The sequence below is a fragment of the Aythya fuligula genome, chromosome 1 (genome assembly GCF_009819795.1).
Source record: "Aythya fuligula isolate bAytFul2 chromosome 1, bAytFul2.pri, whole genome shotgun sequence".
Taxonomy (NCBI): Eukaryota; Metazoa; Chordata; class Aves; order Anseriformes; family Anatidae; genus Aythya; species Aythya fuligula.
In genome coordinates, this window is record NC_045559.1 from 32,169,204 (window position 1) to 32,195,272 (window position 26,069).

Consider the following 26,069-nt stretch of genomic DNA (forward strand, 5'->3'; position numbering starts at 1 on the left):
AACTATTTTAAAAATTGAATAAAACCTCTCAGAATAACTGTTCTTCTTCACAAGTATTTATTACTGTGTAGATTTTTCCTAAGAGATTAAGTGTAACTAAAGTAGTAAATTAAATCTTTACAGAGGTCTTGTTCAACATTAAATATTCATTGAAATATTTGTTTAGCTAATGGGGGTCTTGTAAAAAAGTATCGTAGCATGTTTATCCAAGAAAAGAATTACCTACAGAAAACAATTAATAAAGGTGGTATTGCACAATATAATCTGCTTTTTCTTCAGGCTAGGTTTAATGGAGTCATAAAATCCTAGAATGTGTATTTCCACTTATTTAACATATTCATTATCCTTCAGACCTAGTCCTTCAGGCTAATTTACTAAGCAATTTTAACCCTCAGTGGACTAGGAGCCAAAATTTAGAAGCTGAGTTTATTGTCGTTTTGATGTAATCATGGGCTATGTGTTCTCTTAACATTGTTAATGTCTTTGAAACTAGTAGCTCACACACTACATGGAAATGAGATCTTAAAAACTCTGTACCAAAATGAATGCAGTGGAAAATAAAACCAAGAAATCTTGACTTCAAGTTGAACACGTTTCCTATTGAAATTTCATTTCATACTAATCACAACAATTAGTAATTTTCCACAGTGTACTGATACCAATGACAGACAGTAAGAATTTGTTTCACTTGTATTTAGTAGCAGGTTCTCTCCCCTATTTCCTTTATCTGTTCTTTATCAATTCTTTCTTAACCCTTATGTATGGATAGCTTTTCCACTCTTCTGGATCTTTTGCACAACAGAGGTGTTGAGTTTACTGTATGTAACTTTCACTAACTTGTAGTACAGTTATCTTGAAATAAATGAATATGAAAACATGAGCTTCCCAAAGGTGCAAGGGCCTGAGGGGTATTCACCTCCCTCATTTAGCTGAACGTCATTTTTAATTCTTTTGTGTACTACCCAGAAGTAGTGCATGCATATGAGTCTCTGGACAGAGAAACAGATGGTCTTTTCAGATAGGAATTATGAAAATGAGAATAAATATTTCATATTTTTAATTTTCATGCAAGTTTTAAGGGGTTTTCATGTCTCTAGTCCCAAGTGTGCTTTTGTTAGTGATACCAGAAAGCAAGAAGAGATTATAAATGGCATATAGTGCTTAATTCACAGGCTTACGCTCCCTGATACAACTCTGTCTTCAAGAGTGAAAATGCTACCGATGCTGTTCTCATGGAAATGGATCCCCATCCCAGGTTGGGCTGAAAAGCCACAAGTATGCAAGCTCTGTAGCCATAGGCGAAACCAACTTACACTCTATAGTTTGCCCTAACTTTTAGGTTAGTTCTTCTTCTCTTCTTATTCTCAGATCTCCACAGGTTTCCTTCTTTTTCAAGGAATTGCTTGCACTTCTAGAGGCAGAATGTGTAGGACAATATACTTTTAGTTGATTAAAAATGATGTTGGAAATATTATTTTTCTACTGTCTATAATTAAAATCATCAGAACTGAAGCAGATTTGTCATACATAAAGTGTTAAGTCCTTCTTAGTGCTTTCTCTTCTGGCAGCAGTTTAACTATATGTTACCTCTGTTTTCTCTGTAGGTCACTGACATGATGCTTCAGGACAAACCCTACCCAGACTGGGGAAAGTCTGCCAGAGCTTTCTGGAAGAAAGGAAATGTTAGGATCATTTTATTCTGGTATGAATGTAATAAAATCAAATTCTGGTAAATTAAGATTTATAGATCATCCAAAAGTCTATCTTCTAATTCTCTGTGGCAGGAAGAGATATAATGGAAATACAAGGTAAGAAAAGAAAAATGGGAAAAATGACACTCAATCTAACAAAAAAAAAAAAAAAAGCATTATAAGCTGTATTTAAGTGAACACTTCCTAAAAAATTGTTTATTTAAAAATATAATTTTAAAATCGATTTATACTGTTTCTTTTATTGTAACCTTGACGCCATTTAAAATGGAGTTTGCTCCAAAATCTTTACTGCATCAGAAAATACTTAGATGACCAATTGTGAGTCCTTTTAATTAAGGTAAGTAGATAAGTAGATGTCCTTTTGTGACCTTGAAATTAATAGGAGTAATTATTTGAATTTGCACTTGAATGGGATTGCAAATAGCAAGTCATCTTCAGATTATTAAGAAAAATTTATAAAAATCAATACAAAAAATTGTGAGTGTTAAGCATTTCTTTGACCTTAACTGTAGCCTCTTCCAGGTAAATTCAGACCAAGTGGAACTGTTGAAATAGAACACATATTATGTCAGGAAAAAAATGGAAGATGGAAAATGTATAGTCTAAGAGGCAGACAGAGAACCTTGTGGCTAAAGATGAAAGAAATTACAAAGATTTTTTTCAACTACCTCAGAAGCAGAAAATCTGATGAAAATATTGACATACCTGTGTTTTGTTTTGTTTTGTGTTTTTTTTTTTTTTTTTTTGTTTGTTTGTTTGTTTTAAAGAGCAAAGGGAAGAATTTAGAGAGAATTGTTACAGATATGCAATAGTACCTATACTTCTTAAGCATCAAGGATGGGACTCTATATTAAATTGGGGCAATTAAAAGAAATGCTAAGAGAAATGTGAAAACTAAAAAGAGAGCAGAATCAGGTGGCTGATTGTCTGCAGCCAAGGCTTGTAAGGAACTGAAGGGGCTGAACTGATGCAAATTTTATTAGCACTTAATTGCCTATTGAAAAACTGAAGGTTAAAAACTGGCTTTTGTTTTGGTTCTGATGCTTTTTTTTTTCAACAAACAAGAATTATCCTACTGGCCTGTAAGTCTTAGCTCAGTATTAGTTAAATGGATTGGATACATCATTAATAATAGAATTATGAACAGAACTCGAGATTAAATTCTGCTAAAAAAAAACAGGGTAGCTTTGCTGAAAAAAAACCTTCTCTGATCTGTTAGAAGTCTTTGAACATGTCATCAAAATAATGGATGAGGAAGAAATGCTTGATGTAATTTATTTGGACTTCCAAAAGGCTTTTGACAAAATTCTTCACTGAAGGCAATTAAGAAAAATAGTAAGCCCCATGGAGTTTGCTGAAGTCATCTAGGAATCAGCTAAGAGCTGTGCAATGAAAGGTATAAATAAAGTAATATTTTTCTGCTATGCTCATTAGGGTGGGGACACCTGTTCCTTAATGTTACAAATAGTCTTCACAATTTGTATACATCATATACATTAGAAAGCTAGGTGAAAAGATAACGTGATTGAAAAGACTGAATTCTGTAGAGGAGCTCAAACAACTTCTTGCTGTGCAAGGCATGAAGAGGAAGATTCTGTCTCAGTATACTGGGGTGGTCAGAAATGTAAAGCAGATGAATCAAAAAATGCTTGGATATGTTACATGTGGGCTAGCAATTATACGAGTATCATATCATTAAGTCAGTAAAAAGCTAATCAAGTTTTGTTTACCTTTATCTAAAGAATTGCCTTGTCTAAAAGACTAGAAGGGAGATTAATTAAGAGTCAAGTTAAAAAAAAAAAAGTAATTTCACAGACTGGAGGAATAAAGAAAGGGTTAAAAGCAAGGTGTCACTATAGGGATTTTTCTTTTCAAATTTATACATCAGATAGGGAGAATAATAATGCGCTATTAAAACTACATTTATATTGTTACAAAAGATGTTATAACTTCTTGCAGGCATAAATCTTGCAGTTAAAAATCTGTATTTTCTTTCAAATAATATTCACATTAACAAATTTTACCAAAAGTTTAAAATGGAGATAAAGTAAAAATGCTTTTTTTTTTTTTTTTTTTGTGAGTGATTTTCATGCTGAAGAGTATGCTTAATTGGGGGCTTAGAAAACTAAAAGTTGGCATAAATAGTCTTATTTTTAGCTTTAAGCGTTGAACTAAAATCACCCTGTACAGAAGCGTACATTCTGTAGAGATGTTATTTAGATATTGCATATTAGATAACAGTATATATTAGACCCTTTTTATCTAGTAAGTAGGAAAAATGGAGGAGGGAAGTTTAAATACTGATAGGGTTATGCAAATAATGAGAAGTCTTGGTATTTCATTTGTTATTGTTGAAGTCGGGTGATGTGAGCAGCTTTATTTCTGAAATGTTCCAAATGAAGCATCCTTGATAGTATGTGGTATACACAAGCAATGTAAATATTGGATACACACTGGACTTGTTTTTTTCTGGTAACTTCATTTTTGCTTTCAGGTTTTTCTTTGTAAAATTAGAAAATGTCTATAAACATACCAAAGACAGACGGATTGTCATGGGGATGAAGACACCATCCACTTGTTTGTAACAGCTGATCATGTGATGGCTTTGTGTTTCTCATCTGGAAACATTCTCAGCTCTCCAGTGCAACTAATTAGTAAAGGTTTTAATCTAGCTTATGCTCTCCTGTTTTAAATCATTCCTTGGAAGCATTGTCAACAACTGGTGCTTGGTTGCTCCTGAGGATTCTGGCTGCCTTTTGTATGTCTTCAGAATATAATTCTTCCACAAACAGCTCAGCTAGCTCAAAAATGTCCATTTGCTATTTGCCTTTGCCTAGTCTCTCACTAAAGAGTTGATTGAAGTACATTCTACTTTTTAAAGCTTTTTTGTTGTTGTTTTATTGATAAAAAGATCTCCGTTGTGGTCTTCTCCAGCTCTGCTCATGGCTAATTCCACCATGCAGAGACACATTTGTATAATGCTGTTATGGTCTGTGTTACAAATCCCCTGTATAGGGATTTGGTGATATAGCTTTCAGAGAATGCAATGAAGTATCTGGAACACTGGTGGAATTGCTAGGATAGGATGGGAATGTTTGTAGACTAAGGAAGGAAAATACCAGTGGGGTATTCAATATCCCTACACCATCTGTCAAATTATATATGATATGCGAAGACTGGCATTTGAAAGAAGCAACAATTAAAAAAAGGATTGTTAATTAAGCCAGACAAAGATCTTGGACAAGACTGACTACAAGCCAGCAACAAGCCAGTAGCTACTGCTAGGTTAAATAAATAGCTTAAAACAGTAGTTATTTTTAATGTTTGGATATTAGCGAAAGCAGAAATACAATGGGCGAAGACTGATTCTCTTGTGAATAGTTTTTTTATTCCTCTGGAATATTGAATAAGTCCGACCTATGCTAAAGGACTCTTTTTTAAGAAAAGCACTTCTCAAGATAGAAAAAAAAGATGACTAAACACATTAAAAAGTGAACTGCAAAAGGAAGAAAATATTGTTAATATGAAAAATTACCTATAACTAATTATGAAAAAATACCTATAATTAATTTAGTAAGGAGTTACGGAACCTTTGTTTTATATGAAGCAGGTGCTGATTCTTTTGAGATCTCAGCAAGAAAGACATGGACACTCAAGGCAGCTAAACTGGTTTATTGCGTAAAGGCTGGAAATTATAGAAAACGTAATAGCCAATCTTATGTCCCTTCTGATGCTAGGAACCTCAGCTATTGTGGGATCAAGTGAGGCCACCTAGGCTGATGATGGCATACTGTGCAGAGGTCCCATCCATAAAGGATGTTCATCAGCTTCACTGCTCTTCATATCTTCAGAGTATTTTTCTAAGTGAACAAACTTGTACAATACTGAATTTTCTAGATGGTACACTGAGGTTTGCTGAAAGTGTTGCACTCTTATATATCTGTTTTGGAGTGAGCTCTTACAAGCAGTACATGTGGGTAGTGCTGTTGAAGGCAGAGCATGCTAATGCCATGGCATTTGCTCAGGTTACAATACTGTCACTGCTGTCAACAAGGCCCATGGCTAAACTCTGCCTACTATGTGCCTGAAATCACAATCACAATGCAATGTCTTCCCTTGCCCCCCCTTCAGAACCTGTGAAACATCACCCATGGTAGTTACAGTAATATCACCAGGACATCTCTGGGCTGTGCACACAGTTTGGGTAATAGAGGAAAGACCCTTATACTCTTTCTATCTTGACAAACTGTCCCAATATTAATTATCCTCAAAACTTTCCTGACAAAAGACAAGGGGATTATAATGAGGGAAATGTAAAGAGTTCTGCACGTGAACTTTTAGCTGAACAGAAAAAAAGAACATGAACAAAAAGAAATGAGATTACTGGAAGAGAGTAGAAGTGCTGCTGAGGACTGTGTAACCAGGGAAGAGAAAAATGATATGCAAAGATAGATTATCAAAATGGTGGAGTGTCGTGATAACAGAGGACTGTGCAGCTGAATACTGATTGCGGACAGGGTGACAGAACAATATACACCAGCTCAATGTTTAAATATGCAAGTAGCAGACTGGAATCCATTTCTGTGGTGTTCCTGGCTAGACATTCATTGTATGTGTACACAATGATCAGTCTTCATCGGTGCAAATACGTGCCTGACAGAGGACTCTTGTCTGAAATAATAAAAAAGAACATACCAACATGGAGAAGAAATAAAATAATATGGGGAACGGTAAATTTCCAATTCTCTGTATTTGACTTTGGAAACAATAATATTCTCTATTACTGTGTGCTTCCATAAACTCTGTCTAGCTTTCTTTAGTGAAGAGCAGGACTGAACATGCTCAGAAATGGGTTAGTAATCATAGTACTTTGATGCAACAAGTTAGTGATATAGTTTTAAAAACTTTTATTCAAATTAATTGCTCAGAATTGCTACAGACTACTACATCATGTACACATGTTATATTTTTAGAAGATGATGTTAAACATGGGTTTATGTAGGTTTTTTAATTGGACAATATTTTGTGTCCTGCAAGTAGAGTAAGCTTCCTTACAGGATAGATAGCCATGTCTCCTACACAGAAATGAAATATAGCTTCTTTCAGTGATTTTCTGTTATGCACCTAATTGAGTGTTTGTTTTGATAACTTATATTTCTGTATTCTGTGCATTCACAGTCAAGATGATAAATGTGTACTGGACTATTACATTCTTTTCACTTATATGAATGTAGTTCATATATTTGTTTCAAAAGACAGCTTCTTGAAATATCCATTCTTTTCATTATAAGCTGCACTGAGAAAAGCTAATTAGACATAGCTTTACCAACCAAAATTACATACTAATCTAAACAAAACAAACCTTTCATTATGTTTGTGTAAAGGTTTCTTTTGTGATGCAGTCATACAAATACAACTGTACAAAACCACAAAATAATTATGTATATATACATACAGAGTAAAATATTCATACATATGCACACATACATTATTCACTCTGTATTTTGGAAATTTTTAAGCTCACCCATTAATTCTTTCATACTTAAATAATTTATCTTGTAATATGATACTCACTACTGGACTGAAACCTGGAATTACACAGCAGGGAAGGCAGGTTTCCCAGTAAACAGTGTAAATAGAAAAAGCATAACAATATTTTTCAGTGTTAGTGCTCCCAGTGAATCTTTTATGCTCATGCTATAACCAAAGTAAGTAACTTCAGTTTGGCCTCAGTTTGGATAAGCAAGTCAACAAACAAGTTCCTCAGCATTTACTCTCTTTTTCAATACAAAATCTACTTTCACAGAGAATTTGTATTGAGCATTCTGACTACTAATCTGGGCAGACATTGTTAAATGGATTGTGAGAGGATAAAACTGTCCATGAATTGGTACATTTAGTCAGGCAATCAAGAATTAACACATGATCACCATTTGTAAAGAGATTACTAAAATGTTTTTGATAACATTCATTTAATTTCTGTTCTGTGTATTATTAGTAAACTCTGCTGTAAGATTAATATAATTAACATATGTTGAAAATAAATCCTAATAATCCAGACCAACCAACTTTCTTTCATACAAGTGATAATTGTTCAAGTATATATATGTTCTTAATTTTCTTCACTTAACCATACTACCTGAAAATGTATTACTAGAAATATTCAAGCAGCTTTTTGTTCTAACCTAAGTTTGATCCAGTTCAGACTCTCAGGGTCAAGTCTTGAGCAATATTTTCTCATTTTGATAGCAAAGTACTTTTATGCTGTCTCATGTGGAAAAGTAAGAGTGGTTAGACCTCACTAGAACGTCTCAAGCGTGACAACCCCATGCACCAGACCCTGTTTGGGGACCTCATTCTCTCTCATACTCTCCCCCCACTCTTTGGTCAATGAAGTGTCAGTAATTCAGCATTTTCCCATCGATCTGCTCTACCCAAAGAGTTATTCAGTCCTCTTTAAACACTTCTGTCTCCCCACTGACTTCCAGTATAAGCAATAGCTCCAGGCTCAGAAGCAGGAAGAGAAAAGGACAAAAAAAATGGGGCTCTAAGCCACCTGTGGGGTGGTTGGCTTCTGAGATAGTGTTTGCTGCTTTGACATCATGACCTTTCCCTGGCTTTTGTCAGGAAAATCAAGGAGATAGGCACATCCTAGTCCACAGTCCACCTGTGTGTCCAGGTGGGGCATGTTACTCATGGGCTAGTAATGTGTGAGTGAAAGGAAAGGTAGGTAGCTCTGCATGGCATTGCATACGCATGAGCAGAGAGACTGGATCCATATGTGAGGGAGTGTACGTGAGTCTCCCATCTGCCTGACCTGTCAAGAAAGAAGTTTGTACCTTGCCTGTGCCTATACCAGGCTCTATTTGGAAGGGCTGTACCCTGCGTTTTGCCCCACTCTGTTTGCCATAGGAACAGTGAGATAAGTCATTCCTCACAGCAGTTTTCTCCGCAGAAGGAAAAGCATTTAAGACAAAAACAAGCTTAGGGAGCTCTGAGATCTCAAATTCAAAAAATACTATCAGGTGAGATCACTTTAGCATGAGGATAAGTTTGTTAAATTCATCTTGTTAAAGTAAATAAAATAAAGTGGTCACATTTTTTTTCTTTTTTCTTTTTCTGATGGAGACTCCTACAAACCAAACAAAATGTATGTTCTTTCTTACTTGTATTTATATGAATATAAGAAGTGTTGGCAGAGATGGAGAGTGGCTGTAGCATGGCAATTTATTCTCATACGATGTAGGACACACACATGCATATTAACATCCACAGATACAGCCACAATCTAAACGGCAATAGAGGTGAGCAAAGGAACTCTTAACACCCACTGTACAAACACTATTACCCTGATAAGCTCCAGTGTTGAAATATTTTGTGTACTGGCAAGGTAAAAACGATTCATGGACCAATCTGACTGAAAGGTAGTTGTACTGAACAGAGAAAAAGTGCATCCATTAGCTACAGCGGGTTTAGGATTGGGACCATAAACTTCAGTTTCACCTTTGATTTGGCTTGAATTCTTTTGAACTGTGGTACCATGTTTGTATCTTATAGTGTATCTTTTCAGTTGCTCAGCCTGTTTAAAAGTTTTTGAGTTATATTTGGTATGTACTTGCTGTCTTCAATAGCTGATAGCCTGTTAGAAAACGAGACTGTTTTTATTCCTACATGATTGCTAGATCTCTAAGTATAGCCCTCATAATTGGATGGATATGGCAACCCATCTTCACCTCTTAAAAAGTACATTTTATTCTATCCCTGTTAGTGAGCAAGAGGTATATCACGAACAGTTACTAAAAATATTTTATCCAATGTGTAGCTTTAATAAAACTTCTTAAAGTGCAGTGTCGACAATGCTTCAGTAATAATGGCACTTCTAAATGAAAATGCTTTCACAAAATCACATTCTATGCCAAAAAAGAAAAAAGAAAAATCTGTAATGCTTAGATGATTTTTTTTCTTAGCAGGTTTCAAAAGTTTTTTCTTTGAGATAGTCAAATGCAATCCTCAGTTCAGGCACAGGGCCATTTTAGAAGGGATGTTGCAGCTAGTCCTCTTTTAGCATCATCTCTTCACTTCCCACAGAATTTTTGCTGAGCTGGAGACACATCTGCCTCCTCTTAGGGCCCAAGGAAAATCTTCCAGGAGAAAAGCAGAATCACTGATGTGGTGGGTTGTTCTGTCAGTGTCCTCCTCCTGGTTGTTTTCCCTTCTTTCATCTTCTGCAATGTAAATTCATTTGTTATTAGAAAAAATATCTTCTTCAATATAGCTCTTACAACTAGCCTCCCTCTATATCCACTGAAGAGTAGGGTGAGTGTCAGAAAATATGCATTATGTGATCATGCATGCAGAAGAAAATTCTGAAATTTAGATTATAACAATATATGATTGATTAATTGTGAAAGTTACCCCAGCACAGAAGTTCCAAGTACTGCAATTAGATCAGCATGCACACTGTGGGCAATTATTGATACAGCAAAAAAATATGCATCGAGTTAACAAGGTAGAAATTTATTGTCTTTCATCCTTACTTAGCTGTGCTAAGGCTTGGTAAAATCTTGGCCCAAACATGATCTGATTGACTGAAACTCAAGCCTCTTTGGAGAAGCTTTAAAAAATCCATGCTGCATGGAGAATGTTCAGCCTCAGCCAGTGCTTTTGTGCAAGATGTACATCCTGAAAGGCCACAAAATTCAATGGAGATCAGAAAATGAGTGCTTCAGCTGCTGGTGCTCACAGCCGTAGTTCACAGACTTTGTCGTGGCTGGATTCCAAAAATCAATTCAGTTTTGTAGAATAAATGTGGTGATTACAGCAATTAAATTATTTCCATTCCTGGAATCCAGGAGTAATTTTTTAATATAACATTTCTCTGTAATGCATATCATGCCTTAGAATTTGCTGATATATTTAGCTCAACTCCTGACTCATCATCTTTCTCGTATCCTCTTATTTCCCATAAATACTGAATATTCAGACAATCTGGATTAGAAAGCACATGGGAGCCATTTCAATAAAAGCGTATGCTTGGTTAAAACTAGTATTTCAGGTTGTTCTTAACCATGAAGGTGAATGTACATACTATTAATTAGTGCTTGTATAAAACCCCCATTTAAAATGTAAGGAGCATTTCTTTTGTTTCTTACTTGCTTTTCTAATTTAGAAAAAATATCAGTAGAGCTTTAAATTTAAAAGAATTTGCTGACAGCTATTTAAATCAAGACGTGCAATTTTAATTTTTTATTTATTTTTTTTTTTCTTAGCCTGGATGAGAATATTGTGGCCATATTTTTATTTCAAATAATTGCATGTTGTCTGTCTGTAAGTGTGACAGTAGAAAAAAACAATAGCTAAAACAAAGAATAGATGAATTTGTCAATAAAATCACAACAAAGGGTTGTTAACAAAAGGTGCCTGCAGGGCTCCTTGTTTCATAATGTATGTTTTGATGATTTAACTTTTTATAATATTTTTTTTTTGACAACACTTAAAAAGTCTTGGTAGCTGTTAAATGCTAATTAAATTTCAAACCTGTATCTTAGGGGTACTTTGTCCAGCATGAAGTTATCCTGATGAACATAATGAATTTGTCATAATGACTACTCATGGCTTCAGTAAATGTTATGGAAACAAAAATAGCATTAAAACACTACTAGACGTTTTCTGTCTTTTCAGGCTATTTACATACTGAAATGAACTATATTTTCCTTGAGGAAAAAAAAAAAATAGACTGCAATTTACTTTTTTTTTTTTCTACTACTGATTGTGTCATTGGTGAGCATAGCACTGATCCTCATACAAGGAGTAAATCTTTCTGGATTTCAATGGGATGTTTCTTGTCCATTATGGCTGAAGGGGTAAGGCAAAGCCAAAGGACAACCATCTGAAAAAATATATTCAGCCTTGAGAGATGTTCATATTTTTGGAAGCTTTGTTTCTTGTACTGCTTCCCTTCCTGTCACTGCTTCCCTGTTTGTTTTTTACACACCCTACTAGAATCCACTTGTTTTGTCACAAAGTAACTTGAATCTAATTTTGCTAAGAAAAGGATATCTTAAACTTGGGAAGGTAGAAGACAAAAGCCAAAAAATTATCAAAAGATTATATTAAAAAAAACAGAGGAATTAATGTTAATTTCATGACTTGCTATCACAACTTTAGTTTATTCAGATATTCTGGAAAAAAAAAAACAAAAACAAAAAAAAAAAAAAACATTTATTATTTTACAGATGCTATATACAGGTTTGTCCAGGTGCTGAATAAGTGTTCTCTTTGAGAGCTCAGGACTGTGTTAGCTCCGGTGCAAGGTGTTGGACCCTTCTGCTTTTTCATACATCGGAGTATTGCATGGTGTGTAAAATGTGTGTAAAAAGTTTCTTTTTCTTTTCTTTCTCTTTCTGCCTGTTTAATAACTTTCTATTCAGATGAATTCATTTTTATCTGAATTTATACATAACTGTTGGAACTGTAAATAATGCAGTGCCCTAAGGTGTCACTGTTATGAACTGAAACTAATAATAATAATAATAATAATAATAATAATAATAATAATAATAATCTGGACGAGGGCATTGAGTGCACCCTCAGTAAGTTTGCAGATGACACTAAGCTATGCGCGTGTGTCGATCTGCTTGAGGGTAGGAAAGCTCTGCAGGAGGATCTGGATAGGCTGCACCGATGGGCTGAGGTCAACTGCATGAAGTTCAACAAGGCCAAGTGCCGGGTCCTGCACCTGGGGCGCAATAACCCCAAGCAGAGCTATAGGCTGGGAGAGGAATGGTTGGAGAGCTGCCAGGCAGAGAAGGACCTGGGAGTCATGGTGGATAGTCGGCTGAATATGAGCCAGCAGTGTGCTCAGGTGGCCAAGAAGGCCAACGGCATCCTGGCTTGTATCAGGAACGGTGTGACCAGCAGGGCTAGGGAGGTGATCGTCCCCCTGTACTCAGCTCTGGTGAGGCCGCACCTCGAGTACTGTGTTCAGTTTTGGGCCCCTCGCTACAAGAAGGACATCAAGGTGCTTGAGCGGGTGCAGAGAAGGGCGACGAAGCTGGTGAGGGGCCTGGAGAACAAGTCCTACAAGGAGCGGCTGAGGGAGCTGGGCTTGTTCAGCCTGGAGAAGAGGAGGCTCAGGGGCGACCTTATCGCTCTCTATAGGTACCTCAAGGGAGGCTGCAGTGAGGTGGGGGTTGGTTTGTTCTCCCATGTGCCTGGTGATAGGACGAGGGGGAATGGGCTTAAGTTGAGCCAGGGGAGTTTTAGGTTAGATGTTAGGAAGAACTTCTTTACTGTAAGGATTGTGAGGCATTGGAACAGGCTGCCCAGGGAAGTGGTGGAGTCACCATCCCTGGAAGTCTTCAAAAGACGTTTAGATGTAGAGCTTAGGGATATGGTTTAGTGGGGACTGCTAGCGTTAGGTCAGAGGTTGGACTCGATGATCTTGAGGTCTCTCCCAACCTAGAAATTCTGTGTGATTCTGTGATAAATTTTAAACCTTCAGTAAATTAATTTCCTATAAGCATCCTCCCATAACCATTGTTTCAAAACAACAATTAAAAACACATTTATTTAAGCTCTCCATTGTGCTGGCATTGTGCAGTCCAAGAACAAGTGACCTCTTCACCCTGGGGAGGTTACAGTCTGGAATTCAGATTTTAAAAAGAAAAACAATGCAGAGATGCATTAAACCCTTCATCTACAAATACAATTTGCTGTTCACAAAAGCAGTGCGTCGGTAAAAGATGACCCTTGACACATGCTCAGCCTCTAATCATTTGCGTGTTTTGACCTGACATCATTGATTGAAATATTCCAGGCCCATTGGCATAGTGCAGCAAACATAGGTCTTGGCCAAGGAAATAAAGCAAAGCATGTTTTCAACGACAGTAAACAATCTGGAAAGATCTTACTTGACTTTTAAATAATATATTGAATTGTAAGATCTGTAATTCAGGTGGGAAACAATCATCCCTGAGTAAATTTAATATGGTCAATCTGAAGTAAGACTGCACATGCAATGGCGATGTCATTCTTAGTGCACTGATATTCAGGATGAGACTTCTCTCAAAGGCAGGCCCAAGTTCCTTGTCTAAGCTTCTCTGCAATATTCTGTCACATGAAGTCTAACATATGCTACTAAACTTTAAAGGTTAATATGAATTCAAATGTTTTCCAGTGTTTCCTCCAGTGTATGACACAAGCTTGACCAAGCTGCATGAACATCTATCTATTATAAGGAAGTATATTATGAATGTAGCATTTTTCATGTAGACAGTGGTACTACTGGTTTTAATTTAAATGTCTAAATATAGAGGATTTAAGGCTGCCCAAAATTTTCAGGCTAACCAGGAAGCCATGCAGTGCTTAGGAAGATCTTCAGGATTGTTTCCTCGGGGTGGTATACTTAAGATATGAACACAATTTAATCATACTTGTCTTTAATAACTTGAACAGGAAAAGTTTGGGTTTATAGTAGACTAATTTACACTTCACAACATTATGTCTGTTTGAACAAGACCTTTAAAACATTTAGCCTTTCCCCTTGTGTGCAGCTGAATTGATAAAATTATCTCAGCTTCTTTAGTTTTATTTTTATGCAATGTAAAAAATTTATACTTTCTCCCAAAGCAAATTAATTTACACAACCCAAGCACAGATGAAAGCATCTGGTATGTAATAATAGTATTTCAAAGAAAGATTATGTTATGTTTCAGAAAGGTGGGGGTTTGTCTTTAGAATTAAACTTTGTTTTAAAGTTTTGGTTAGCAGAGTTTTTCAGCCCACTGTGTAATTTCCATCTGTTACTACCTGAAAGGTTTCCTTGAAGGGTTATTTTGGTGTCTTCAGCCAGAAGTGCCACTTGCTTTTTGTGCCACAAGATATTTCAGCAACTACAATCTGTTTTGGCTGGTCTCAAGAAGCGCACACTCTCTTCTAATCTATACACAACCTCAATTAGTGTTCAGGTCAGCAAGTGGGAAGACATTTATGGAATCAATCATTTTGGGTTAAGGAGTACACATCCTGCAAGTATACTAATGGAATAGAAATAATGCCTGGAACATCTCCAGAAGAGTCACAGTCTCAATGGAGCAATTAAATATGTATGAAGAATGTTTGCAGTGAAGTTCGAACACATCAGCCCGAGGCTTATATTTTTGGTTTAATTTATTCACAGCCTTTCTGTGTACTGCTGCTTGATGGTCCAAAAACACTTCTGCACGCATCTTCCTGCATTGTCTATGTACCCACAGACTGACAGATATAGTGGCAGTTGCTATTTTTAATCACCATCTCAGGAGCAAGGAGGAAGCTCTGCTGTAGAACAGTGCTGTGTTATTATTCAGGTTAGCAGTTTTTATTCATTAATATATTTGACATCATTCACAGTATGGAAAGCAGTCTTCAGAATTAATTCAGACTGTGTTCAGGTAGTTAACAAAACTTCTTAGCCTGAACGTGCTGGCATTAGTAGGTCTTCAAAGTAGAGTGAGTATTGCGTGATATGGCCTGTATTGCATATCTTCATATCACTGCTTTTATCCTTCATGGAAGAGATGCTTATACTATAGCTAGAGGCTGTTTGTTTGTTTATTTATTTATTTATTTATTTGTATTGTCAGTGAATAAGGGAGCTCTTTAAAAAGTTAGTGGTAATATTTCTCGGTAATTACGGTTCTTTGCAAAATGTATGAAAGAGCAAATGCTGTTTTCAGTAAACCATGAAAACAAAGTATTTGGAAATTTTAAAAGAGATTTTGCTTCTTTTGATAGCTCCTAGCTCCATGTTTTGTCACTGATCGGAGAACACCAGCATATATATTGCTTGGTTCATCTGTTATCAATTCAGACGCTATGAATAAATGGGATTGTCATATAACTAAGCTTAGAGCTATTGGCAAAGCAACTGAGCAAAGACAGCCTCTTAAAAGGATTACTGGTAATGTAATTACTTGTGGAAGATGTATGTTTATCTCCCACATGAAAACAACACCATCTTAATATGTTATTTAAGCAATAACATTAGTAGAATGAGAGCTTGTGTTCCAATAATGGCATGCACTACTGAGGGATAATGGCATGGTGAAGCAAAGGCATTTGTGTAAAGTAAACACTGAGCTAAAGCCAGAAATGTGCTTTTGTTTCTTAGCTAGTTTCAAGGCTGTTACTGAAACAAAACTTACTATCTAGTGACAGTATAATTATTTTAATAAATGCAATGGAGTTCTAAGGCCTCAAAGCTCCTGATTATACATAGGTGATAGCTTATACCCATTGATAACAACTATAAAACAGCTAATAATGATATTACTAACACTTACAAAAAATGTGTTGCTAATATGACCCGTTACTGAAAATGCCAGGGATTTGTCATGGGAGTGCCTCCAATCAAACTAGTTTGTAGTGGTGCAGAATCAATTTAGGACATTCAATTCATTAACAGGACGAATAATCTTGGTGATGTAAAGTTACAGAAACCGCTGTGCTTGTAAGAAGTTCTGGTCAGTGTCTTTTCATATCCATTTTAGCAACCAAGATGATTGACTTTACCTAGTGAGAAAGAACATCCCCATTAGTATATTAAAATCAGCACCTGACCTTCATATTTTTGAAATCAATAGTGAAAACCCAGTAGTCTTCAATGAAGCTGTAATATTCCTTCAGATATTGACAGCAATTTTTTTCAGTTAGTTCTAGGGGAGATTTCCCCTTGCAGTATTTAATAAGCTCCAAGGCATCCATACAACTAGATTTTTGAAACATACACTGACAGGTATGCTGTTTGGCTAGTTTAGTCTTAATCACTTCCTTTCCTCAACTTTGACAGTATTTCTATTTCACAGCTTCAATATTTCTTTCTTCACTGTGTTCATTCATATTTCCCCCTTATTCAATAAGCAAAATTTTGATGTTTAGTATATGTTTCTCTCTTTGTTGTTGTTTTGTTTGTTTGTTTGTTTGTTTTCAACTTCATCAGTTTCCTTCTTCCATGCTTTTATTGAGTTTTGCTGTTGGCTTGTTTTTTGTTTGTCTTCCCTTAAATGGTAATTATCTGATTTTGAGTAATAATAATATTTCTAAGATTTATATTCTTGTGATTTTTATATCTGAAACCTGGCTGAGTTATTTCTTCTAATATATGGGTAAATAATCTGGTTTTCTGAGTGTAAGAAGTTGCATGCCCCCTGGTAGCATGGCATTCTGAACTGTAACGTGACAGCAGGTTATGCCTCACAATAACAAGATCAGATTAATAAGAAGACAGACAGTGAGATCTAGATATGTGTACTCAGAAAGTGATGCGTATGAAAAATGTTTTGCCCTTCCAGGAAAATGAGTAATAGCCAAAATACTTGACTATCTACATTTACATTTATATTTTAAGCATGTAAATATATTTAAAATGTCTTTTGAACTTGATCTACATGGTATTGTGGGGCTTGCAGTACTTCAGAAGATCAGGCCATCTGCATTTAATTGCATGGCTTTAGATTTAGAATCCTAACTTTAGACACAAGATCAAGTAGTAGTTTATTAAAAACACCTTATAAGATCTTTCACTGGACCATGTGAAAATTTCACATATTTTAACTATCTGCCCATCCTGTTAAACCCTCTTGGCATGTTCATTGGTGTGTTTTTCTTATCGGTTTGGAAGTAGACAAGTTAAAAATGTGAGGAGACACGAACCATTACTTTGTAACACCTTTATTCAATTTACCTCCTTAGTTTTCTCATTTTAACATCATTCTTGATATTTGGATATCTTCAAGGAGGTGATTCCTAGCACAAGAGCAAAACCAGATCTCTTTGAATTCAGAGAGGCGGGATCCAAATTTAGTGTCTCTCACTAAATGACTAGAAAGACAAAGATATTATTATCCCATTTGCCAAGTCTGATTGCATGGACGTTGTGTAGATAATGCCATAGAAGGTCAGAGATTTGGATTATTTCAGGAACCTTATATCTTGGTGTCATACCTGTGCTCACTAGGACATTCACTGCCCATTAGGACTCAGTTTTATCATTCTCTTTGCAACATGAGCAAACTGGGTGAGCATTAATAATACTTTACTTTGGCAGCAGGTGTTCCTATATTATAAAACAACACAAAAATTAAAGAAGAATTTTAATTTGCTATGTTTTATTAAATTTTTCAGTGATATATGAACTAAAACTAAAAAATCAGGCCATGGGTTACAAAAAGAACAGACTTAACAAATCATGACTCTGTAATGCAAACTGCAATAATATAAGTAAAAAGTTCTTGAAAATGTTTTTGAACATTTCAGTTTTGAAGTGCTCCTAGGATAGAGCTATTTTGTATGAAATTGATGGCACAGTCCACAGTGGAAGAATCTGCCAACACAGCAGGCTTACATTGCCATCATGGTTATGTTAAGTAGGAGCTGATTTTTCAAACAGCTTTCACCTTTGATAAGTCAATAGTTCACTCAAGTCTTCTAGACATCATAAGCTGTTCTATTATCATCTTTATAAAAGGGAGTTGAGGATATTTGTCCACTTGGTAGGTCCAGCAAGCAAATAGTTGTGATGCTTCAAAATGAATAATGAAACGTTGTTGTTGTTGTTGTTAAGAAACAGGTAATCTATACACAGTCTTTGAATTCTGCCTTGTCACCAAAACCATTTATGTGCTCAAATCTTCCCATGTGTGTAAATCAACAAAGCCTTTGTTCATGCTATTCATTACAAAGCCACGTATCCTGTCTCTTAAACAAATTTGATGCTAATGTAATTCCAGAACTAAACATGTTTTGTCCCAAAATTAGATTTATGCAAATTCAGGGAAGCTATCATTTAATTGATGGAAGAAGTGGTGACAGCATTAGTCAGTGGAAGATTTGGGTAGATTTATTCTGTGATGCAGCATTTTCTCAGGAACTTATTGGCCATAGAAGATCCCACACTGAATGCAGCTATGGACTTTTTGCTTGGAGAGGTGCTTGCTATGGAGGACATGCTATGGAATTTTGCAGTTATGGTTCATGGCGCAGCTGGTGGTTACCCTGTTTCTGTGTAATCCATCTCTGAAATGTTAAATGACATACACGTATATAAGCAGTCATCTCTCATAGAGTTTGTGAACAGTATTCAACACAAATAGTAGCTGATATGGTAAAATATTTCATAATATTTGAAGGTCTTTAAGGGTAAACTCCATTCCTTCCTAAATCCAGCACTTTAACTTAGTGAAGGTAACCACTGTCTCAGACGAAATGTATCTCTCTCTCTTTCTCTCCCTTCTCTTTCTTGGCATTGTTGGGGTTATCAGCCCAGAAAACTCTGTGATAGATTGACAGCAATGTCTGGAAAGACCCAGGAATGACTGTAAATCACATTCATCTTTCAAGGCGCTCTAGCTAGAGATGACAGCTATCTTTAATGTTTCCAGGAAGAACATAAAGGCAAAAAATGGAGTGGAGAACTGGCCAAATTCTTTTAATATCATCTCTGTACCATGAATAAATGATCTAGGAAAAAAGTGAAGAAGACACTAACAAAGTTAATCAAAAAGACTAAAAAAAAACTTTCTGAGAGACTATATCCAGTCCTCAAAGTTGCCCGTTATTTTATAGCCTTTTTGAAATGGTTGTAGTTATTTGCACTGCAGAGGGCTAAAAATTTGACTGATCCTAGTCTATCCAGTTACTGCTGATCAAAGAAGCCATGTCTGTCCATCTGTTCCAAATGCTGATTTATTTCAGTCTCATCTCTCCCTGTTTTCAGTGAAAGGCACTGCAAAATATAGCCCTTCCAGGAGTTTTCCTCCATCTGCTCCCTGTAGGTGCTTGCTGGAAACTGAGCAATCATATAAGTGATGGGGAGGCAGTATGTAGGCTTTTATGCTTGTTAAATATATGTTGAAGTATTTTGCAGGAAGAAAAGAATTGTATAGCTGTAAAACTCAAGGGTACTCAATCATCTTTGAGTAAAGTATTTAACAGAATATTCTGTAAAACGCAGAATGCATATTTAGCAAAATTTAGGTCAGAAAAATATCTATTAAACTCAGGGTTTCTTTAGCACTGCCTGCTCTATTTTGAGCTTGATAAGATCGTGGAGGCAAAGCAAAAGTTGGTGTGGTGTGTGGGCCTCTGGAAGGTAAGCTGGATGGATCCTGCTGGGTGGATCCTGGCTGGATCGGGTGGATCCTGATCCCAGGCTGACTGGGATCAGAACCTGAATGTGGTCCCTTGTTCTGGCAGCTCATCTGTTTCTTGGGCAAGGGAAAAGGGCTGTCCCCAGTTTGTAGCCTGACTCCAGTCAAAGAACTAGTTTGTTAGACTGGTGTGACAGGTGGGATATTGATTGTCTATTCCTTTCTTAATGCTTTAGTTGTTATAAACCTAAAGGAGATACACACAAGCGGAAGTCTGTGGGAGAAGCAACAAATGCTGCAGATTATAGCCCAGAAGAATTAAAATTGATGCCTTTTTCCATTTGTGAAATGCCTGAACTCTGCAGTGTCATCTGGCATTGGACCATGCCTCTGCTTTAGGTCCTACTAAGGCATCTGTTGCCATTTGCATGCATCTTAGATGACCAAGGTTCAAGGAGGACATCTAAACAGATTACAGACCACATTGAAATTCATGCAGGGTATCAGCTAATAGAAGATGGTAGGAGAGCTGCGGTAGCGGTGGTGGTACGTTGTTGTTTTTTAATCAGCAATTACGTGGAACGAAGCTGGCAAATTCTGATTGTCAAATGCTTAAAAGACTGAGGCTGAAAAGCAAAGGGAGACAAATTACTTCAGGAAGAGAGGGACCTTTGCTTACACTGTGTTGGGAACCCTGTAACAAAAAAAAAAAAAAATTGAGAAAACTGAAACATTCAGAAGTGCATCATCTTTTATTAAAATTTTGTTGAGAAAATTTTCTCATCTGTGGGAGGGAACAAACCTAGTGAGAGATCCAGTCTCTTTACAATAACCAATAGCACTGTAGTCAAATCCACAGGGATAAATGTTCACCTGAGCCCCTTCACTTTTCAGTGGCAGGGATACAGTGGGATGAGTAGCAGTTCTCAAGGCCCCACCTGGAGTGCCGCATCCAGGTTTGGGGTTCACAGCACAAGAAGGATGTGGATCTAAAGTAGGTCCAGAGGAGGGCCACAAGGATGATCAGAGGGCTGGAGCACCTCTCCTATGAAGAAAGGCTGAGAGAACTGGGGCTGTTCAGCCCGAAGAAGAGAAGGCTCAGGGGAGCTTTTCAGGTCTCCCCTGAGCCTCCTCTTCTCCAGACTAAACAATCCCAGTTCCCTCAGCCACTCCTCACAAAACTTGTGCTCCAGGCCCTTCATCAGCTTTGTAGCCCTTCTCTGGATGCATTCCAGGGCCTCGATTTCCTTCTTGTAGTGACGGGCCCAAAGCTGTAGGTGTGGCCTCACCAGAACAGAATACAGGGGGATGATCACCTACCTGGTCCTGCTGGCTACACTGTTCCTGATACATGACAGGATGCCGTTGGCCTTCTTGGCCACCTAGGCACACTGCTGGCTCATGTACATCAGTCAGCACCTCCAGGTCCTTTTATTCTGCAGAGCTTTCCAGCCACTCTGGCCCAAGCCTGTAGCATTGCATGGGTTCCTCATGTGGAAAAGGGGAACATTCATATTGTACAGAACTGGGCATATAATCATCAGAGTAGCACTGACCTTCAGCATGTGTGCTGATGAGTCTCATTAGCTTCTTTTTGCTCATGCTTCTTTCTAACCCTGTTTTGTTCTTAGAAAGGTTGGCTCTCCAGATCAAAATTACAGTAATCTGGATGTGATTTTTCTTTGTTTTCTAAGAAGACACATGTCAGCCATACACTGGAATTGGCTCAAATAGTGGAAAAACACGCGGATCAATGTTTATTTCCTTGAGTTACTTTTGAGTTGGTATCAATTCTTGAATCATCTGGAAAAAGATTTATTACAATTACTGTAAATGTCAAGTGAAGTTTTGAGCTATTTGTAAAGTCTAAGTTGGAAGAACAGTGCTAGCAAACAAAAATTATATTACTTCTGTCTTGTTGCATAATTTTTTTTCAGGAGAAATTGTAACACTTTTTTGGTTTAAGGCTAGTGTCGTTGCTGTTCATTCTTTTCCCATAGGCAAATAGGATTATTTGTTGGATGGTAGGTAGATCATGTTTCCTTCATAAATGTAAATGATGTATAACTTAAATGCTTGGCTACTAAGATTCTTTTATTGGAGGAAAAATATCATAAAATAATAGGATAATTCAAGCTGGAATCCAGGATCTCAGGATGTCTCTAGTCTCCTTTTCAGAACATAGTTAACTCTGAGATGAAACCAGATGACTCAGAGCTTTATCTTTTTGGGTCTCAAAAAACTCCAGGGCTAGAGATTGCACAGCCTCTCCGGTCAGCCTCTTCCACTGCCTGATGGTCCTCAGAAACAATTTCTCCTATATCCAGTCTTAATCTCTCATTTTAATATGTGCCCATTGTCTCCTGTCCTGTCATTTGCTGCTGTGAAGAACTTGGCTCTATCTTCTTGCTAACCTCCCTATAGGTACTGCAGCATCACCGTTAGGTACCTCCAAAACCACCCTTTCTCCAGGGTCCAGGTCCCTCAGCCTCCCCTCACAGGACAAGTGCCCCAGTTCCCAGCCAGCCTGGAGCTCTCTGCTTCAGTTACACAGAATCACAGAATGGCTGAGGTTTAAAGGGCCCTCTAGAGCCCATCTGGTCTAATCCCCTGCTCAAGCAAGGCCACCCAGAGCAGGTTGCCCAGGATCATGTGCAGGTGGCTTTTGAAGATCTTCATAGAAGGAAGACTCCATAGTGTCTCTGAGTAACTTGTGCCACTGCTCAGTCACCTGCAAGGTAAAGAAGTGCTTCCTGATGTTCAGATGGAACCTCCCGTGTTCCAGTTTGTGCCCATTGCCTCTTCCTGGCACTTGGTACCATTGAAAAGAGCCTGGCTCCATCTTCTTTGCACCCTCCCTTCAGGTATTTATATACATTAAAGAGATCCTCCCTGAGTCTTCTATTCTCCAAGCTGAACAGCCCCATCTCTCACAAACTCTCTGCACAGGAGAGGTGATTCAGTCCTTTGATCACCTTGGTGGTCCTACATTGGACCCTCTCCAGTAAGTCCATGTCTCTCTTGTGCTGGGACAGCCAGAACTAGCTAGAGGACTCCAGTTGCAGCATCACCAATGCTGAGTAGAGTAGAAGGATCACCTCTCTTGACTTGCTGGCGATACTTTGCCTAATGCAGTGAAGGATATCATTAGCCTTGTTGATAGCAAAGGCATATTGCTGTCCAACTTGGTGTTCACCAGGAATCCTAGTTTTTTGTTTGTTTGGTTGGTTGTTTTGTTTTGTTTTGTTTTCTGTTTATTGATGCCTTTCTTCTACTGAATGCAATATTCTCAAGGTGGTCTGACAAGTGCTGAGTAAAGGGACACAGCTATTTCCTTTGAACTACTGGCCATACTCCTGTTCATAAAGCCTTAGATGCTGCTGGGACCTCTGCTGCTGGTGCACATGGCCAGCTCTTGCTCAGCTTGCTGTCTACTAAGACTGTTTTCCTACTGAATAAGGTGTATACTCTTTGGAAGATTTTTTACTTAAAAATACATTGCTCTGGAGGCAAGATTAAAGCATTTTGTTGTTTTTTGTTTAGTTGTTTTGGAAATAAGTTTAATCATAATGTAATCAACTCATTAGATGAAAGAGCTTGCATTTATTCAAAATGCTTTGAGAAAAAAACATTAAAGAAGGGTTTAAAACAATTGTAATTATATTTTACTTTGATAAGTTTTGCACAAATGTAATTGTAAAAGACAAAACATCTTCATGAATAAGAAGTTACACCTCATAGATATATTATGGCATATGAAACCTAAAATAATGAGAGATTTCTTATTTTGTCAAACTACTGTATAGGTAAAATATACAGCAAATCTAATCCAGAACATAGAAAGCTATTAAACCATTATAATTGGCTTATTCTAAATTTGAACTGTTTGTTTGTTTGTTTTAATTTTGGGTGTGGATATAACATGTTGCATGAAAAGTAGTGAGAATATGATTTTATATTATAAGCTCTCCCAGCAACAGTTTCATTTAAGAGCAGCAACATAACACCAGGAGAAAGACAACATGTTCCTTATGTTCTGCATAGATAAAATCTGACTCAATTTTTATCCTTAATGTTTTGCAACTCAAGATCTCAAATAAAGTGGGAATTTTTGTGAGGATTTTTGTTTGTTTGTTTAAAAAAACCTGCAGGGATAATTTTAAGACTCTGCAGCATCAAAATGTTTTGCTAAGTCATTTCAGTTTTCTAAAATGTGCTTTTAAAAAGCCAGAAAGCCCTCAAAAATACCTTTTACTGGTATTTTTCATTTGACAGTTTCTAAATAGAATTATTTTCTTCAAAGATACATTTTGACAATTCTTAAAATTCTATTTGTTTTTCAGTTCAAGCAAATTTTTCACTATTTTGTTGAAAGTAATTAAAACATTGAAAACTGACTTCAGTTTTGAGATTTGGGGTTGACCATCTTGATAATGGCTGTCAGCATGTCAACTTCCACTACAGCCTATGGAGCTCTGACCAGTGCAGGTGAGGGGCATTCAGCTCTCCCCAAGTAAAAACTCGCTTTTAGTCACCTGAATCATTTTCTTGGCTCCAATGACTGAATAATGGTGGGATTCAGGTACACAAACATAGGCATGGGCTATAATTTGAAATGCTTTAGGGTTTTTAAAAAGGTGCAGAGGCCTGGCAGACATGGCACAGGACTCAGAGAAGACCTTGTACTGCAAGGTCAAACAAGGTACTCTACAGTACCCCAAATCACACTAAACATGTATGTGTAGGCAACCAAATCTCACAGCACATTTCTGTCAACTATAATGACAGATCAGATATGTTAGCTCATGTGTAGATTTCTACAAACACTGCAAATTGGTAAGTTTCTGTGTCTGAATTACTTATAAAATGTCTTATTGTACCAAACTAAACTGTATGTGGAAATATGTTTTAAAAAAACAATAATCATTTGCTCACGTAGCACTAGCTGAATTGTAACAGACTTCACTGGAGAGTTGGGGAAAAAACTGAGGGATTTAAATGCAGGAAGGTAATATGAGTTTATAATATCCCAGATTATATGTAGAAGACAGTCAGATTCAGAGTGTTTTCTATGTAGTAAAACTCATAAAGGCTAAATTTTTGTTAATTATCTAATAAATTACATACAAAACAATTCTCTAAATTCAGTAATTACAAAGTAATCATAGAATGGTTTGGGTTGGCAGGGACCTTTAAAGATCATCTACTTCAATCCCGCCTGCCATGAGCAGGAACATCTTTCTCTAGACCAGGTTGCTCAAACCCCCTTCTACTCAACTTTGATTGCTTTTAGGGATGGGGCATCCACAGCTTCTCTGGCAATCTGTTCCAGTGCCTCACCACCCTCATGAAAATTTTCTTTCTTATATCTAATCTAAATCTGCCCTCTTTCAGTTTAAAACCATTAAACCTTTTCCTGTCATTAGGGACTCTGGTAAAAAGTCTTCCTCCATCTTTCCTAAGGACCCACTCTATGTATTGAAAGACCACAATAAGGTCTCCCTGGAACCTTGTCTTCTCCAGGCTGAACAATCCTAACTTTCTCAGCCTTTCTTCCCAGGAAAGGTCTTCCAGCTCTCACATCACTTTTGTGGCCCTCCTCTAGAGCCTCTTGAACAGGCCTATATCTTTTTTATACTAAGGACCCCAGAATTGGATGAATAATAAATTTAATGGATAAACTTATTTATACATTAAATAATGTGTCTACTAATTCATTGATTTTTATCACTTTTCTTACTTGCATGGTGTCAGTTAGGTCTTTAGCACCATTTGAAAGTCAATCAGGTTTTCATAAATCACCTATCTGGAAGTCCAAATACTCCAGTGCACTGATGGGATTAAAAATGTGGTTTTAAATCCAAACTTATGCTTGTGCTTGTTTATAAAACTCAAATTGAGTAACGTTTGAACACTGGAAAGCCATGGAGTTGTTGGGGTGTACCTCTACCTCCTGTTATAGATCAGAAGAACCTAATTTTAGGCTTTTAGATTAGCATTTGACTTACCATCTTCATTCATCGGAAATAGAAGTTGTTTTCTAACTGTAAAAAACAAAACAAAACAAAACAAAACTGTTGTGTTTTGGTGTTTTTTTTTTTTTTTTGTTTGTTTGTTTGTCTTGTTTTATTTTGTTTTCAAAAGCTTTTTGCCATTTTACATTGCAATGAAATGAAGACTTTACTAAGCATTTCATGATAACTGAGAAAAGGTCACCAAGAATGTTATT

At 36.8% G+C, this 26,069-nt stretch overlaps 1 protein-coding gene across 7 annotated transcripts in view; it reads left to right on the forward strand.

Moving 5' to 3' along the window:
- TMEM117 (transmembrane protein 117) overlaps positions 1 to 26,069 on the forward strand; it is a 213,616-nt gene that overhangs the window by 134,977 nt on the left and 52,570 nt on the right. For all 7 annotated transcript variants that reach the window (XM_032186931.1, XM_032186938.1, XM_032186945.1 and 4 more), the window contains one exon: positions 1,605 to 1,702. In XM_032186931.1, the coding sequence (XP_032042822.1) occupies positions 1,605 to 1,702 (98 nt within the window). The remainder of the gene's footprint in view (positions 1 to 1,604; positions 1,703 to 26,069) is intronic.